This window comes from Passer domesticus, chromosome 7 (assembly GCF_036417665.1).
Source record: "Passer domesticus isolate bPasDom1 chromosome 7, bPasDom1.hap1, whole genome shotgun sequence".
NCBI classification, from domain to species: domain Eukaryota; kingdom Metazoa; phylum Chordata; class Aves; order Passeriformes; family Passeridae; genus Passer; species Passer domesticus.
The window spans coordinates 4,218,177-4,232,475 of record NC_087480.1 but is presented as its reverse complement, the minus strand read 5'-3'; the positions used below and the strand labels follow the sequence as shown (position 1 = coordinate 4,232,475).

Here is a 14,299-nt window from a genome sequence, read left to right as displayed (position 1 = left end):
TCATTTTTAAAGGAAAGGCTTGCCAGTAAGTCAGTAACTGTTGATGGTTGTCTTTAATGCCATTTACCACCCTGTAAGAAGTTGATCCACTTCCATCATGTGGAAGCTTCTTTGTTTGGTTCACACAATACATGAACCTGTTTCTGAATGATTTTTAAATTAATGAAACAAAGCAAACCCTTCAAGCTTATCCAGGCAGATTTCATCCCTGCCTGGCATTTTCTAAACCTTTCATTTCTCAGAGCTCCTGAATCCTGCACAGTGGCTTCACTTAAGGAGTTTGTGTAATCCTTGCAGCCCAGGAATGCTGACAGTGGGATTTAGGGCCACCTTTCTTTCTCTGTGCCTGCCCCTGGGGGAGAGGAACGGGGCCCTGTGACCCCCAGAGGGGATTTTTCTGTCATAACACTGCAGGAATAACATCCTTTGCTCTGGCAAGATGCTCTTGTATCTACTTGTGAACTTCAGATGGAGCCTCCAGGGGCAGCAAAATGGAAATTGCAATTGCACAGGGCTTCCAGAGAGAGCCTCTCTTTATATTTGTGCACTAAAGAATCATAATTCACAGGCAGCACTGGATGTGGAGGCTGTGGCAGAGTGAACAGTGTGTGTATGGCCATCAAAAATGCCAAATTTATTGTGGTAGCCAGAAAAGTGAAAGTGCACCAAGCTGCTTTGGTGGAATTATCAGCAGTTCTGGTTTTGTGATTTCTCCTCTCCTGATGAGCCCCTGAGGAGCAAAGGGTGCTCAGAGTGTCTCCTTCCCTGAGTGTATTCCTTCTACATCAGAGAAGAGTGGGGTGAGATATTGGAATAAAAATATAAACCACTTTGGAAAACAAAACCAGCCCTGCCAGCTTTACTTCTTAAGAGCAGATTCTGTTACGAGGCATGGAAAATCCATTTCTAGATCTTTTATTCTTGCTGCCACAGAGACAAACTCGAGTGAGAGGAGCTGGATCCGTTTCAGGCCGCAGGTTTTGGGTTTGCCTGCTTCCCGCGGCTCTCACCTGGATCTGGTGTTATTTATTATTGTCAGTAATGACTTGGAAGCAGCCTGATTAAATTTCAAGATGCCACCGAAGCCTGTGCTTCCTGGACAGCTGACACAACAGCTTGTTGCTGCTGGAAGCAGTGAGCTCACTTCCCTCTCCTGTTGGCTGCAGTGCCCTCACCTTTCCGTGACTTTGGCGTTTTTTAGACTCTAGAGCAGTGGAATTGCAAGGAGAATTTCTGGGTTGGTTTCTTTGCTTGTTGTTCTGGAGGTTTCTGCTGCTCGTGGATTAAATTGGATCCTGCAGAAAGAGCAGGCTTTGGGAGAGCAGAGGGCACAGGAGGGTTTACAGCGAGGGAAGGGCAGGACAGGGAACAACCAAACAGCCACGAGCTGCAGGAAACACCTGAGAAACAGGCTGAGAGACACAGCTCATCAAAACTCAGATTTTGTCAGTCACAAAAAGGGATAACACACATGGGTGTGATGTATTCCCTGGCCTGTTCCAGGTCCAGATCCATGCATGTTTCTCTGCACGTGATGTTTTCATGGTGCACCCATTTATCTATTTCTGTGTCCACATGTGGAGCAATTTTTCCATTCTGATTTAAAATAGAATGGAAATTATTCCATTTTCTGGGAATCAATTTTCTGCTGGTAAAAAAAAAAAAAACAAAACCCAAAAAAAACCAAAACCAAAACCACCAAAAAGCGGAAAAAGCAGTACATAATTAGGGAAGGCAAAAAGGAAATAGGGTTTAAGAACTTGAAATCATATTTGTTACCTCGGGTTGGTGCACAGCAGGAAGTTTTAAATAAGAGTTGTTATGTTCTCTATTGTTGCTTAAGGCACTTAAAGGGGGTTATTAATATTTTTTAACAATAATTAAGTTTAAAATTATACCACATAGGTAATTTATGAATTATTGATGATACAGAATCTGTGAGGATTTATAAACTTTACTACTTGGCCTTGTTTTAGTATTCTTTTGCTTTAGAGGGTTTTCCTTGATGCTGAATTAACAACAGCACAGTTTCTATTTGCCAGTTTTGTGCTCCATTATCTTTCAGTCAGATTTGTGACACCATTTTTTCCCCCTTTTGTCTGGCTGACATTATATGACAGTAGAAAATTATTTGAATTTTAAACTCCCTTATTATTTTCCCACTCAGGACAAAATGTTTTGGTTTTTTCTTTTTTTTCCATTTGCAAAGACAAGTAGTGCTCTGCACACTACAACTTCATTCAAATGAAATACAATATATTGTATCTTTTCCTTTTTATTTGGAGAACTTTTGAAATTGAAATAATCCTTCCTGTCACAACTAATTGATCCAGAACAATTACACCACTTATTATTTAGTTTAACAATAAGCATAGAGAACTAATAAATTTTTGACCCCTTTGTAGAGTAAAATTCTTATTTAAAACCATAATTTTTTGGTATTTAGGACTGCTTTTACTTTTTGAACCACATAAAAATATTTCCGTGTTTGCCTCTGGAGGATAGGAAACATTTTATTTAGAAAAAGATCAGTGTTTATAGCTTTCATCCAAATTTTGAGTCACTGAGTTTTCCTTCCACCTGTAAAAAGCTGGTTGTATCTATTTAACCATAACTTTTATAAATAAAAATATTTTCTATTTCTTGAGTATCAACACAGACTGAAGCTTGGTTAAAAATTATTCTTTGCTTATATCTGTGTGTCCTGCCCAGCATATTTGGTTATCATCCTTGCAGTCCTTGCAGACCATTGGCTTGAGCTTCTCTGTGACACCTGAATCCAACAATTGTGTTCAACATTGTGTGAAAGTTTAAAAAGCAAAAATCTTAAAGGATATTTATTTATTTTTTAGGTTAATTTCTATTTCTTTGCTATTTACTGCAGAACACGCATTTGTTATCACCATGGCTATAAAGCCAAAGGACAATTAATTCTGTTTCTTAAAAAATCAAAATGTTCTGTCCTTGCTAACAATAAATCTTCCACTGAAACCAACACAATCATTTCATTCAGTGCAAGTATTCTAGAGCTCTGTAATTAACTTCTGTATTAATGGCATTTAATACAGTGTGTCCTTTCTCCTCAGATAATTGATTTTCTGCATTGATTAAATATCATATTTTGTTTGAGTCTCAGATTTTCCCTTGAGGTGGCTTTTAAATTAATTTAATGGTCGTTTATCAGTTTCTTTCATAACATTCTTGAAGTCTAGAGTTTCACTGGACACCTTTTTGGAAGAAACTTCAGAAATTAAAAAAAAAATTCTAATCCAAAAAAAGAGGTCAAAATTCCTACAATCATGCACACTGATTTTATTGTTCCTTGTAGCACAGAAAACATTAACTTTTTCTTCATGTGCCTTTTTGATTTTTACAGCCCGTGATTCCAACCAGCCCCACGAGCAGCTCCACAACCCCAACGAGCACGATGGGCATGTCCTCAAAAATGGACAACTCTGCACTCCAGGATGTTTTCATCCTCTCCCCTATGTCAGGACTTTATGGCCCCAGGTATTTATGTCCTAAGGAATTCGAGGCTTTGAAAAAATAAAATTTTACACTTTGATTTCATTAGATTCATAAAACAAACCCAAAACCAACAGCCCCACCATCAAGGTAAATAATTAATAAAATTAAGAGCTAAAAATATATTAAGCACCATATAATTGTTTTGAGTGACTTAACTTTCACTTAGCTGAGCAAAATGTGGGTTTAGCCTTAAATCAAGAAAGTATTTAAAGAAGTCTTTAATCAATTAGTTTGATTTAGTTTTATGTATCTATTTCTCTTACTCTCGAGCATTTCTGCAAGGGAAACCCTTGTATGCTCATATTAAAACAATTCCTGATGTTCTCCTTCAGGAGAATGTTTATCACACTCCTGAATGTTTATCTCATAATTAATGTGGCACCTAACTATGGTTTTGTTAATTTATATTTGTTGAATTGTCTCACTTACAAAGTGAACATTTCAATTGCAAGACATTTTATTTTTAGTGTTTGGGAGAGGCAGGTGCATGCTGGGAATTTCCCTTAAATGGTTCATTTCTGCTATTTCATCTTGTGTTTTCAGGGATGAAATTGGAATAATGTCTTGTGATGACATCAGCAAGTTTGGAAAGTCTGGGATGAAAGGCTCTGAGTCTCCCAACTATTTCCTGGAGCACGAGAGTGGGAAATTCTACACCCTGGTCGAGGGTGAAGGGCACCCCGGGGGCTCTGAGTACGAGAGGAGCAGAGCCTCAGGTGTCAGGAGAAGGGAGAAAACCCCCACCCATGGTAGGCTGCATTTCCTCACCTCCTTCTGTTCACAAACTCTGAACTCTGCAACCCCCCCAAACCTGCCATTCTTGTCAGACTGTGACCTGCTGGCTCTGAGCAATAAACAGGAGTTTGCATGAAGGAATAATTAGAAAAATCACACACTACCATTCCTGGTGAGGAGGAAGTTATTTATGCAGAGTTATTTATGCAGTTATTTTGCAGTTCATACTGGAACGTTGCTGATAATTAAATTCATATTATTTGAATAGCCAGCATCTTTATTTCCTCAATTTCCCCTCCCAAATTCCTGGAGATTATTCCACTTGCAATGTTCTGGGCTGTTAAACTTCAGTGAAGGAGCTGCCTTGGGTGTGAAAGTGTCTGTAAGATGGAAGGCCCTCCAAAATTCAGCACTGCATTAAATGCATGAGGAGTACCCTGCAATGCACTCATTATGCTGGAACTGTACTTCAAAATCTTAGGATGAGGATGCCTAAGTATATAACATGCTATGAAAACAATAAATAACTCTGGTTTTCTATAGAAATTCAGTGTGTACATAAATCCCTATTGGGTGTGCAGGTGTACAATCACACGTGCTTGTATACAAGTATATGGATCTATATTTATGGATCTATATAAAAATGTTGTTGAAAATTAACTGATAATTTTTTTTACTTCACTGTTTAAACTGAATTCCTTGGTGTTTAATGAATTTGAGACAAATACTGCTGAAATACAGCAGTGTGTGGGCCATGTATTTTCATTTGCTTTATTTTCAAGGCAGTAGGACAGTCTTGTAAAGCTTACAGATTTCAGAGAGATTTCTTTTGAAAACTGGAATTATGTCTGATTTTGAAAAGGGCATTATTTCTGAGCCTCAGAGAAAGCAAAGACCATAGTGTTCTCTGTGGGTAGCTGCTGTCTTTTGAGATCTATATAGATATTTATTGATATATGCCAAGCCACCCATAAGTCCTTTATTCCCCTACTCTGAGATCGTTTTTTCTCTCATTTTGTTAAAAAAGCCCCAACAACTCCCTAAGTTTTTGTCTTTGAAATTTAGGAAAGGAAAAACCTCTGAGAAGCTCAGAGCAGTAAAGGAAAATGTGTCAGTGAAGAACTAAAAGGTACTAAAATCCTGCTGCAGTTCAGGGGAGAGAATGCCAAGAGTGGTTCTGGTGGAAGATCCAACAGCAGCTGAAAGAGAGCACAGTGGGGGAAAAAGAAAACTCTTGAAGCCCTGAAGTCCCTGATTCTCTGAGCTGCTGAGCCTGGGGTGGGTTTGCTACCAGGGATGTTCTTAAATGCAGCTTCTCTGCCTCCTGCTCTTAGTATTTATCTTGTGTTTATCAGTTACACAGAACTTCCCTCCTGCTGCTGTAATTTGCTGATTGCAGCTGGATTTTGGGTGAAAATGGCAAGTGAAATGGACTTGATGGTGTGTGTATATACACACAGAGCCTTTCAGGGTAGGGAATCTTAATAAATCTTCGTTATAGGCAGGGTATTTTTAGTAACTGCTTCAGTCATCTGCTTGATGCTCGAAAGAGCTGTGACGCTGAGGAACAGGATTCCATCTTGGGACCAGTAATGTTCACTCTTTATCTCCTTGGGAAGTGACATCATTTAAAAACAGAATTAGAATGAAAGGTAAAGAGAAATCTTAACGGTGATTAAAATTGGAGCCAGATGGGTGTATTTGGCTTGCTTTCATAAGTTCTTCCTGCAGGGTGACTTAAAATATTGGGCTCTCTGCCTGATCCCAGGAATACACAAGATTTTTTTTCTCTATGATAGACAATTCTGATTGAAATCCAGAAGGAATTTGGTTTTAAAGTCTCTGAAATATGCCTTTCTCTCAAAAATTACTGCTAAACCAGATTTTTTTTTAACTACAGATTTAATTAATCTGTTGATTCACAGACATGCAAATGATGTTCTACTGTAGTGGAAGGTTTTGTACTTTCTGACTGAGGTGCCATCCATCATCAAAGTGACAATGTGTCTTTCAGTAAAAAGACAGGATTTATGGCAGCTCCAGCAAACTGAGGCTGGAACCACAGAGCCATGAGCAAAGAAATGAAGATAAAACTTCTGAAGCCCTTCATGGCCAAGCAGCACTTCATTATTGCTCGGGCTGACACAAACTACTGCTCCAAAACTCCAGCCTTGGACCTCCCAGGATTGCAGCCATTATTAGAAATGAGTCTCCTGTGCAGCTGGCAGGTGGATGGATACTCAGGCAGGTGATGGGTATCCATAGTACATGCAAAATACAAGGAGATCAATAAAACCTCCATTTTTTCCAATGTGTTCGTGAAAATTTAGCTTGTTTTTATCAATGTTGCAGTTCATTTTTTGTTTTACTTAACATTATACTCTGTTATTTTCCTGACTCCAAAATGCTCTGGTCTAAAGAGCTCTTGTGGTAATGCATAGCAAACCTCTTCCATTTATGTGTTAGAGGAAAAAACATCATAATTTTTTTTTTCTTTCAATTTATTCTGGTATCCTTGTACACAACAAATTTCTGCTCCTCAGAAAAATATCCAAGCTGCAATGTCAAAACAATTTATAGGTTACTTTTCATTGGGAAAGGACTTGGAAGTGAAATAAGCAGTTTACAAAATCACTTCTTCATTTGCCTTGTGTGATTCCTGTCCTGAATTTCTATTTTTGATGTACTGTGGTACCTGTATTTGTGTATAAATAATTTTAGAGCTTCAGATCTTTCCCTTCTTTACAGAAAAACTGCTCAGTTTGGTTATGATGCTCTTCACTTGCTTTGTGCCTTCCTGTTTTCTTTTTGTAAAATTTTTTATGTTGTTTCACAATCTTTTTATATTGTTATTTTTAATTGAGATTTTTTTTCTTAATTGATATTGCTCTTCTAAGGATTAGGAGTTGAATCCCATATTTGTAGTTGAAGGTAGTCTCAGCTGTGAAATACAATGGAATGTATTTTTCCATAGGATTATTAATAGACTAAATTTCATGGTGTGCACAAAAGTGTAATATGGGCAAACCTCAGTACCCCAAGTGTCACCCCTCTGATTTTCAGGGGATCTGGGGGTGCTCCCTGGGGTGCTCTGGGGGTGCCCCCCCATCCCTTCTCTGGTGCTCGGGCAGGGAATGGCTTGGGCACATCAGGGTCTCCCTGCCCCAGTGCTGTGAAATCCCTGGATTAAAACCCCCGTGGCTGAACCTCTGCTGGCTGTTGTCCCCAAACTGAGCCCCGGTTTTCCTCCTGAGCCAGTGGAAATTAATGTTCCTTGAAATGAGATTCCCTCATTTCTCACCCTGGGATTTCCCAGGTCAGGGGGGTTTATGTTTCCCTGGCAGATCTGTGTTGTTCCATCTGTATTAATTCTCTCTCTACTTTTCCTACAGCATTTTCACCCACTTAAAATCTGTTTCTCTCTTTATTCCCAACACCTGTTTAACGAGTGAGGAAGTTCATACAGAGCAGAGTTTTCAAATAAATTTGTAATATTTTTTTACAAATTTACAAGGAATTTCACCAGAGCTGGTGGTGCTTCCCTCGAGGTGGGGGTGATGAAGAGGAGGCTCTGGGAGGTTTCACTGATCCTGAGGCCACAGCTCTAATGATGGACTATCCTGAGGGGCTGTGGCACACCTGGAATTCATGGACATTACTGACCCTCCAGCCTGCCATTCCCAGCCTTCAAAAATTGCATTGGTTTTCCTTGCCTTGCTTGCAGGAGATCTGAGGCCAGTTTCGATGCCCACTGAGTACAGCTGGATAGGGGAGCCCAAAGAGCAGAACATGTACAAGAGGGGAAGCAGAGGTGAGTATTTTTTTTTCTCTCCTCTTCTCCAAGATGTTTTTCCTTTGTTGCTTAAGGAGCATAACATGAAAAAAAATATTTATTTTTTTTTTAGTGTTACAGAAGATATAAACCACCTTGTCTCGTGTCTGTGCTTTTCTGTTTCTATTTCTGAAAATTAAAAATTTGTATTAGTAGGAGGAATTTAATTCTAGTGTAAAGAAACATAAACATCAAGGGGGAAAGTACTTTGAAGGCTTAGATATGTGTTAAAAGCAATCAGTTCCAAAGCTGCACAGCTCTAGAAAACTGTAAGTGATGTTACAGATGTAAAGTAGCATCCTCTGAGAACATTTTGATCAGTATGAATTAAAATTTGGAAAAGGAATCAGCAACTCTACTGTCAGTGTTCAGACCAGCAGTTCTAATCACATAAACTCCCATTGATCCCAGTGGGAATTATGAACTTTGCAAGAAAGAAAAGTGATTGCACAATTTCTTTCTTCCTTTATTTCCTCTGGCAAAAAGAAATGCTGTAATTCAAAAGAATATTCTTCAAATATACAACCACATTTATTGTGACACCGACTTTAGAAGATTCTTGAATACTATTTTTTAGAATCTTTTAGATATGGTCTGGAAAGCTGAGAGGAGTTCAACTTGACTCCTAAAAATATGACAAAAAATGAATTATATTCTTGAAGATCAATACAGGATTTTGAAGTACTTTTTTCAGTAAACTTCCATTCCAAGAGAAAATAAATTTCATTTAAGGCACAAGCCTTTTCTGATTTATTCCAAATCTGTTGATGTGTGTTTAGCTCATATTTCACTGTTGCAGACAGTAACAGACTTGTTGCTTGGCCAGCTCCCATTTTGAAACTGTGCCCAAGTTTGCTGCACATCTCCTTAAAACCATTGCTCCAGCTTGTCAAATTCCTTGAAATTACAATCCTGGTGTCTGGAATGCTCCCAGAGATGCTCCCTGCATGATATAAGCCAGGAATATTTTCTGTGTCTGCTCCCTTTCACCTTCCATGGTGTGCAAGGAGAGCCCTCACAATTCCCTGGACACTCACACAACTTTTCCCAGTTTAACAGCACTCAGTGGTGGTCTCTGGCCAGCCAAAATGGTTCTCTGCTTGTTTCCTCTCTTTAATGCTTCTTTTTGCCTTCCTCCCCCTCCAACCACTGACTCTGAGAACTCGCTGCTGCGCTACCTGAGCGACGACAAGATCCTGGTGATCCAGGAGGAGCCCCTGGCGCAGAGGGACAGCAAGCGGGACACGGGCCGCAGGTCCAGGAAAAAGGGCAAAGGCCCAGGGAACCCCGGCTACCCCATCAGCCCCGCTGTGCTGGCCTCCACCATCAACGTCAGGATGGAGCCAGGGCAGCAGGACGTGCTCAGCTTCTCCCTGGCAGAGAACAACACCGTCCCGCTCTACCACGTGAGTGCCCGGCCAGCAGCGCCCTGCACGGCCGCGGGGGGAACACGAGGGGTCTCCTCTGGGATGGATCCTGGCTTTCAGGGGTTCTCTGGGATGGATCCTGGCTTTCAGGGGTTCTTCTCTTAGGATGGATCCAGGCATTCAGGTGGGATGGATCCAGCAGGCATTCAGGTGTTCTCCTCTTAGGATGGATCCAGGCATTCAGGGGTTCTCCTGTGGGATGGATCCTGGCATTCAGGGGTTCTCCTCTTAAGATGGATCCAGGCATTCAGGTGGGATGGATCCAGGAATTCAGGGGTTCTCCTGTGGGATGGATCCAGGAATTCAGGGGTTCTCCTGTGGGATGGATCCAGGCATTTGAGTGTTCTCCTGTGGGATGGATCCAGGAATTCAGGGGTTCTCCTGTGGGATGGATCCAGGCATTTGAGTGTTCTCCTGTGGGATGGATCCAGGAATTCAGGGGTTCTCCTGTGGGATGGATCCAGGCATTTGAGTGTTCTCTTGTGGGATGGATCCAGGCATTCAGGTGTTCCCCTCTTAGGATGGATCCAGGCATTCAGGTGGGATGGATCCAGGAATTCAGGGGTTCTCCTGTGGGATGGATCCAGGCATTTGAGTGTTCTCTTGTGGGATGGATCCAGGAATTCAGGGGTTCTCCTGTGGGATGGATCCAGGCATTCAGGTGTTCCCCTCTTAGGATGGATCCAGGCATTCGGATGTTCTCCTGTAGGAGTTATCCAGGCATTCAGGGGTTCTCCTGTGGGATGGATCCAGGCATTCAGGGGTTCTCCTGTGGGATGGATCCAGGCATTCAGGGGTTCTCCTGTAGGATGGATCCAGACATTCAAGTGCTCTCCTCTCAGGACTGATCCAGGCATAAAGGCCCAGTGTTCTATTTCATGTTTCCATGCTGTATTTCATAGTCTGAGAAAGGCTGCTCAGTCTTGGTGTCATGAGAAATTTCTCCCAAGAGTCACTTTTTCAACGTCAGTATCACGACAGCTTTCTCATAAAAGTCAGGACAGAACAGCAAAACACAAGGCAAGAATCATTTGCTGTCAGATGCTTTAATAAAATCGTGCTCTTAATTACTCAGTCTTACTGAGTTTAGTTTAATTAGACTGTATTATCTCTGAAGGTTCATAAGGATCTTGCACTCAGCCTCTGATAATGATTTATTATACATTAATTTATAAGCTTTTGTATTTTCACTTTGATTACTGTGTCTTGTAAAAACAGATGAGTTTAATGGAGTTACTGTTTATTTAAATTTATTTATTTAAATTGTGGATTTAAATCTCTGTGACAGAGATTATCAGTATCATAAAGTGAAAGCAAAGGATTTCAAACTTGGAGAGAAAATCAGCAAGCAATTTATCAGGATGAATGAGAAAATTATTATACAACCCTGCAACAAACCCCAACAATATTTCATAACTTGGTAGATGAATCAGCTGGTTTCAGTCAGTTTTTGGAATTCTGTTGATGATCTGTTGGCTCACCTGAGCTCTGATGAGAGAATAAATAGGTCGCTTTGGCTAAGATGCAAATTCCACCCTTGATTTCAGGACTGAAGTTGTATTTTCTTGCATGATTTCCACACCATCATGCAATTAATTGATGTGACAGATTAGCAGTATGATATTGGATGATAATAAAGAAAATATTTAAAAATACCTGAATGACATTTTATGTCATTCAGGTATTTTTAAATATTTACTTTATTATCATCCGATAAAAATATCATAGATATTTTTAAATATCTAAAGGCTCTGAAGGAAAAGGAGGAAACTGGAAAACAGGAAGAGACAACTTGGAGTGGTTGTTCCATCCAGAAGTGAGTGCAGTCCCTGTTCCATGTGCAGTGACTGCAGAGGGGGGCACAGGTAAAATGATTCTTCATGGACTGACAGAGCAGTATTAATTCTTTTATCACCATAAATTTTTGGAGCAGCATTAAAAGAGACCTTTGCAGTCCTTCAGGAGATAATCACAGGAATCAGAATATCTGAGGCACTTTGTCAACTGCCTTATAAATATACAAGAGGAACTGAGTCGACAAATACCCAGAGTTGCTGACACAGATTTTGTGGGTTCTTGCCAGCACAGAATCATTCACATTAACGTCTTTCCTCTTGGAATACTGAAAGAATTCTGAAAAGCCAAGCAAAAACACGGGCATATTTATCTTGAAAGAAAGCTACCCAGAACAAAAATGTGAAATATCAAAGAACATTTCATGGCAGCTTGATAGCAAAAAGGAGAAGTAACAGAGTTGTTGCATTCTTAGATATAAATTCAAGTAGGTCAGCTCATTTCCTTAATATCTAAAGGTGTTACTAGGATTTTCATAAGCATTTTGATATAGAAACCTTTTTTGGATAATGAGACCAAATCATCTTAAACCAGCTTTTGCTACATTTTTATTTAAAAAGTTGACAAAACTGGTTTAGCTTTTCTTCTTACTTTTGCTCTGTGTTTTTCAATGGAAGGCAAAAGTGCAGAACTGGTGGAATCTCATTTCCATGAAACCCTCTCCTCTTAACACATGCCCAGTGCAACTTCTGGATATAGATCAAAATTTCAGGCCAGATAAATGCTTTGGGAAATGGAGAGGATAAATAGGATTTTCATCATCTTTGGTGAAGGGAAGGTGATAATGTTTTGTAATCAAACAAAGATGGCTTGATGGAAGGAGGAATTGAGCATCACTTAGCCATTGCTTAATTTTCTAAGCACTCACATAAATATGTAGCAAAAAATTCCAAAAAGGCACTTACTTAACAGTAGTTTAAATTACCAGACGTAAGAAGTTTTGCAAAATTGGTAATTGCAGAGATTCACCACTAGATTAATGCTTTGGAAGGAATGTTGATTTGGAACCTAAAATTAAACAATTAGCCTGATTTCATAAGTTGCTGGGAGGATGCAGAATCCCTATATAAAATGGATATTTAGGTAATGCAATATTGGCAGCATGCCCAGGATATAAAATGATGCATGAAGCCATGGTGCAGTAAAATATTCCTGTCAAGAAACACTGCCCCCTTCCAGGATATATTTATAACTCTAATTTAATTGATATGCAATGTCACAGAACCTAAGCAAGAGTCAATTACAATTAGCAAGGCTGTTATAAATAATTATTAATTAATAGAGTATCTCTTGGAACATGACTTTCTATGTTTACTAATGCTTCACTTCTGAAGTGACATCATTGACCAGGCTGAACCTGAATCTGGGCTTACAAGGATAGAGTTAAAACCTGATTATGCTTTCATTTTGTATTACCAGATCTCATTCTGCAGAAAATTAACTTGTCACGCAGTACTCCAGCTCAGTAGACCAGATGTACCTGGGAAATTTTCATTTTGCATTTCTGACCATAAAACAAAACTCAAAAAATCTTGGAAAATCTTCAGGATTTTGCAAAAAGTTATAGAAAACTGTATCTATCCTGCTGCCCAGTTCCATTTTGCTCTGTGGCAACCAGCTTCCATCTAAAAGGAGAATATTGAAGTTCTCCTTCCAGATCCAGTCTGGAAATCCACACGGTGTTCAACCCTGTGGTTTTATTGCCTCAGACTTGCGCCACTTTCTGAAGCTCTGAAATTCAATTTGCTGGTTACCACATTAAATTCTCCAATTGGACAATGATCTCTCATCTGGTTTTACTTGGTGAGAAATGTTCTGGACCTATTATCTACAGAGTAATTGGATATTTTCCTTTGTAGTATCATATATTAAAAAACTGGAGAATAGATTGGAATTTCTAATTTTTTTTTGGCAAATTAGAATTCAGTGTGTTGAAAAGACTTAATTTTTAATGAGTTTTAAGATCAATTCTTTCATTTCAATGTTCCCTTCACAGTCAAACAGAAATAATGGTGTTCACTGAGAGTGCCAGACCAGGAGTCACTTTTATTTTAAAGATCATTTTAAACATGATGGTGTTTTAGGGTTAGCCATCGTCACACAGCACTTGCTTAATTTGCTTTTTATTCCCTTCTTCTGCTCCCAGGAAGTTGGTAACTCATCCCCGTGGCACAGGCTGATGGAAATGCTCTTTTACTGTTCCTGGAGCTGCAGAGGCAGCTTGACAAACGAGATAAAGTTTAATGGCACATGCTGAGAATTAAAACCTGTGCAAAACCAATGCAGATCTGGGTGTTGTGTAATGGGTGCACGCTGGGATGTGCCAGATGTTCCAGATGCTTTTTTGGGATGACAGGCAGTCTGAGAGCTGCTCTGATAAGTGGAATAATTAAGACAGTCTGGGAGAATCACACGTATTCAGCTCCAGTGACTGAGGGAGGAGCCTTTTATTGCCAATTTTGCAGGAAATGTGCTCATGTTTTATTTATTCCTTCCTGCTCTTGCAGAAAGAAACAAAACTGAACATTACTTTCTCCAGAGTTTTATTTCCCTTCTGAATTGCTGAATAAATTCTATCTTTGCTTTTTATTTAAGTATCTGCAATATGGAAAACCTTCTTTTCCTACCTGCAGTTATGCTGGAAATCACTCTGAGGATGATTGTGTGGGTTCTGGCTGCTCAGAGAAGCCAATAGAAGTATTTTTTACTTCTGTAGCTTCAAAATGAGTATTCCCAATTGCACTGATTGGAAAATAAGATAATTTTTTATTGGAACAGTGCACATGAAGGCTTCAGCTGACAAGTGTCTCCCTCATACTTGAAGAGTATCCTTAAGTAGCAATGTCCAATAATGTGTTTATTTAGATTTCTGTTCAGACCTGACTTTCTAAACTACACTCTTCATTAATCTGTAAACAGCTTA

At 39.6% G+C, this 14,299-nt stretch overlaps 1 protein-coding gene across 2 annotated transcripts in view; it reads left to right on the top strand.

The window, feature by feature from the left end:
* Positions 1-14,299, top strand: part of LOC135304262 (connector enhancer of kinase suppressor of ras 2-like) — a 163,523-nt gene that overhangs the window by 114,201 nt on the left and 35,023 nt on the right. For both annotated transcript variants that reach the window (XM_064426505.1, XM_064426506.1), the window contains exons 11-14: positions 3,377-3,510; positions 4,072-4,277; positions 7,988-8,074; positions 9,248-9,501. In XM_064426505.1, coding sequence (XP_064282575.1) covers positions 3,377-3,510; positions 4,072-4,277; positions 7,988-8,074; positions 9,248-9,501 — 681 coding nt within the window. The remainder of the gene's footprint in view (positions 1-3,376; positions 3,511-4,071; positions 4,278-7,987; positions 8,075-9,247; positions 9,502-14,299) is intronic.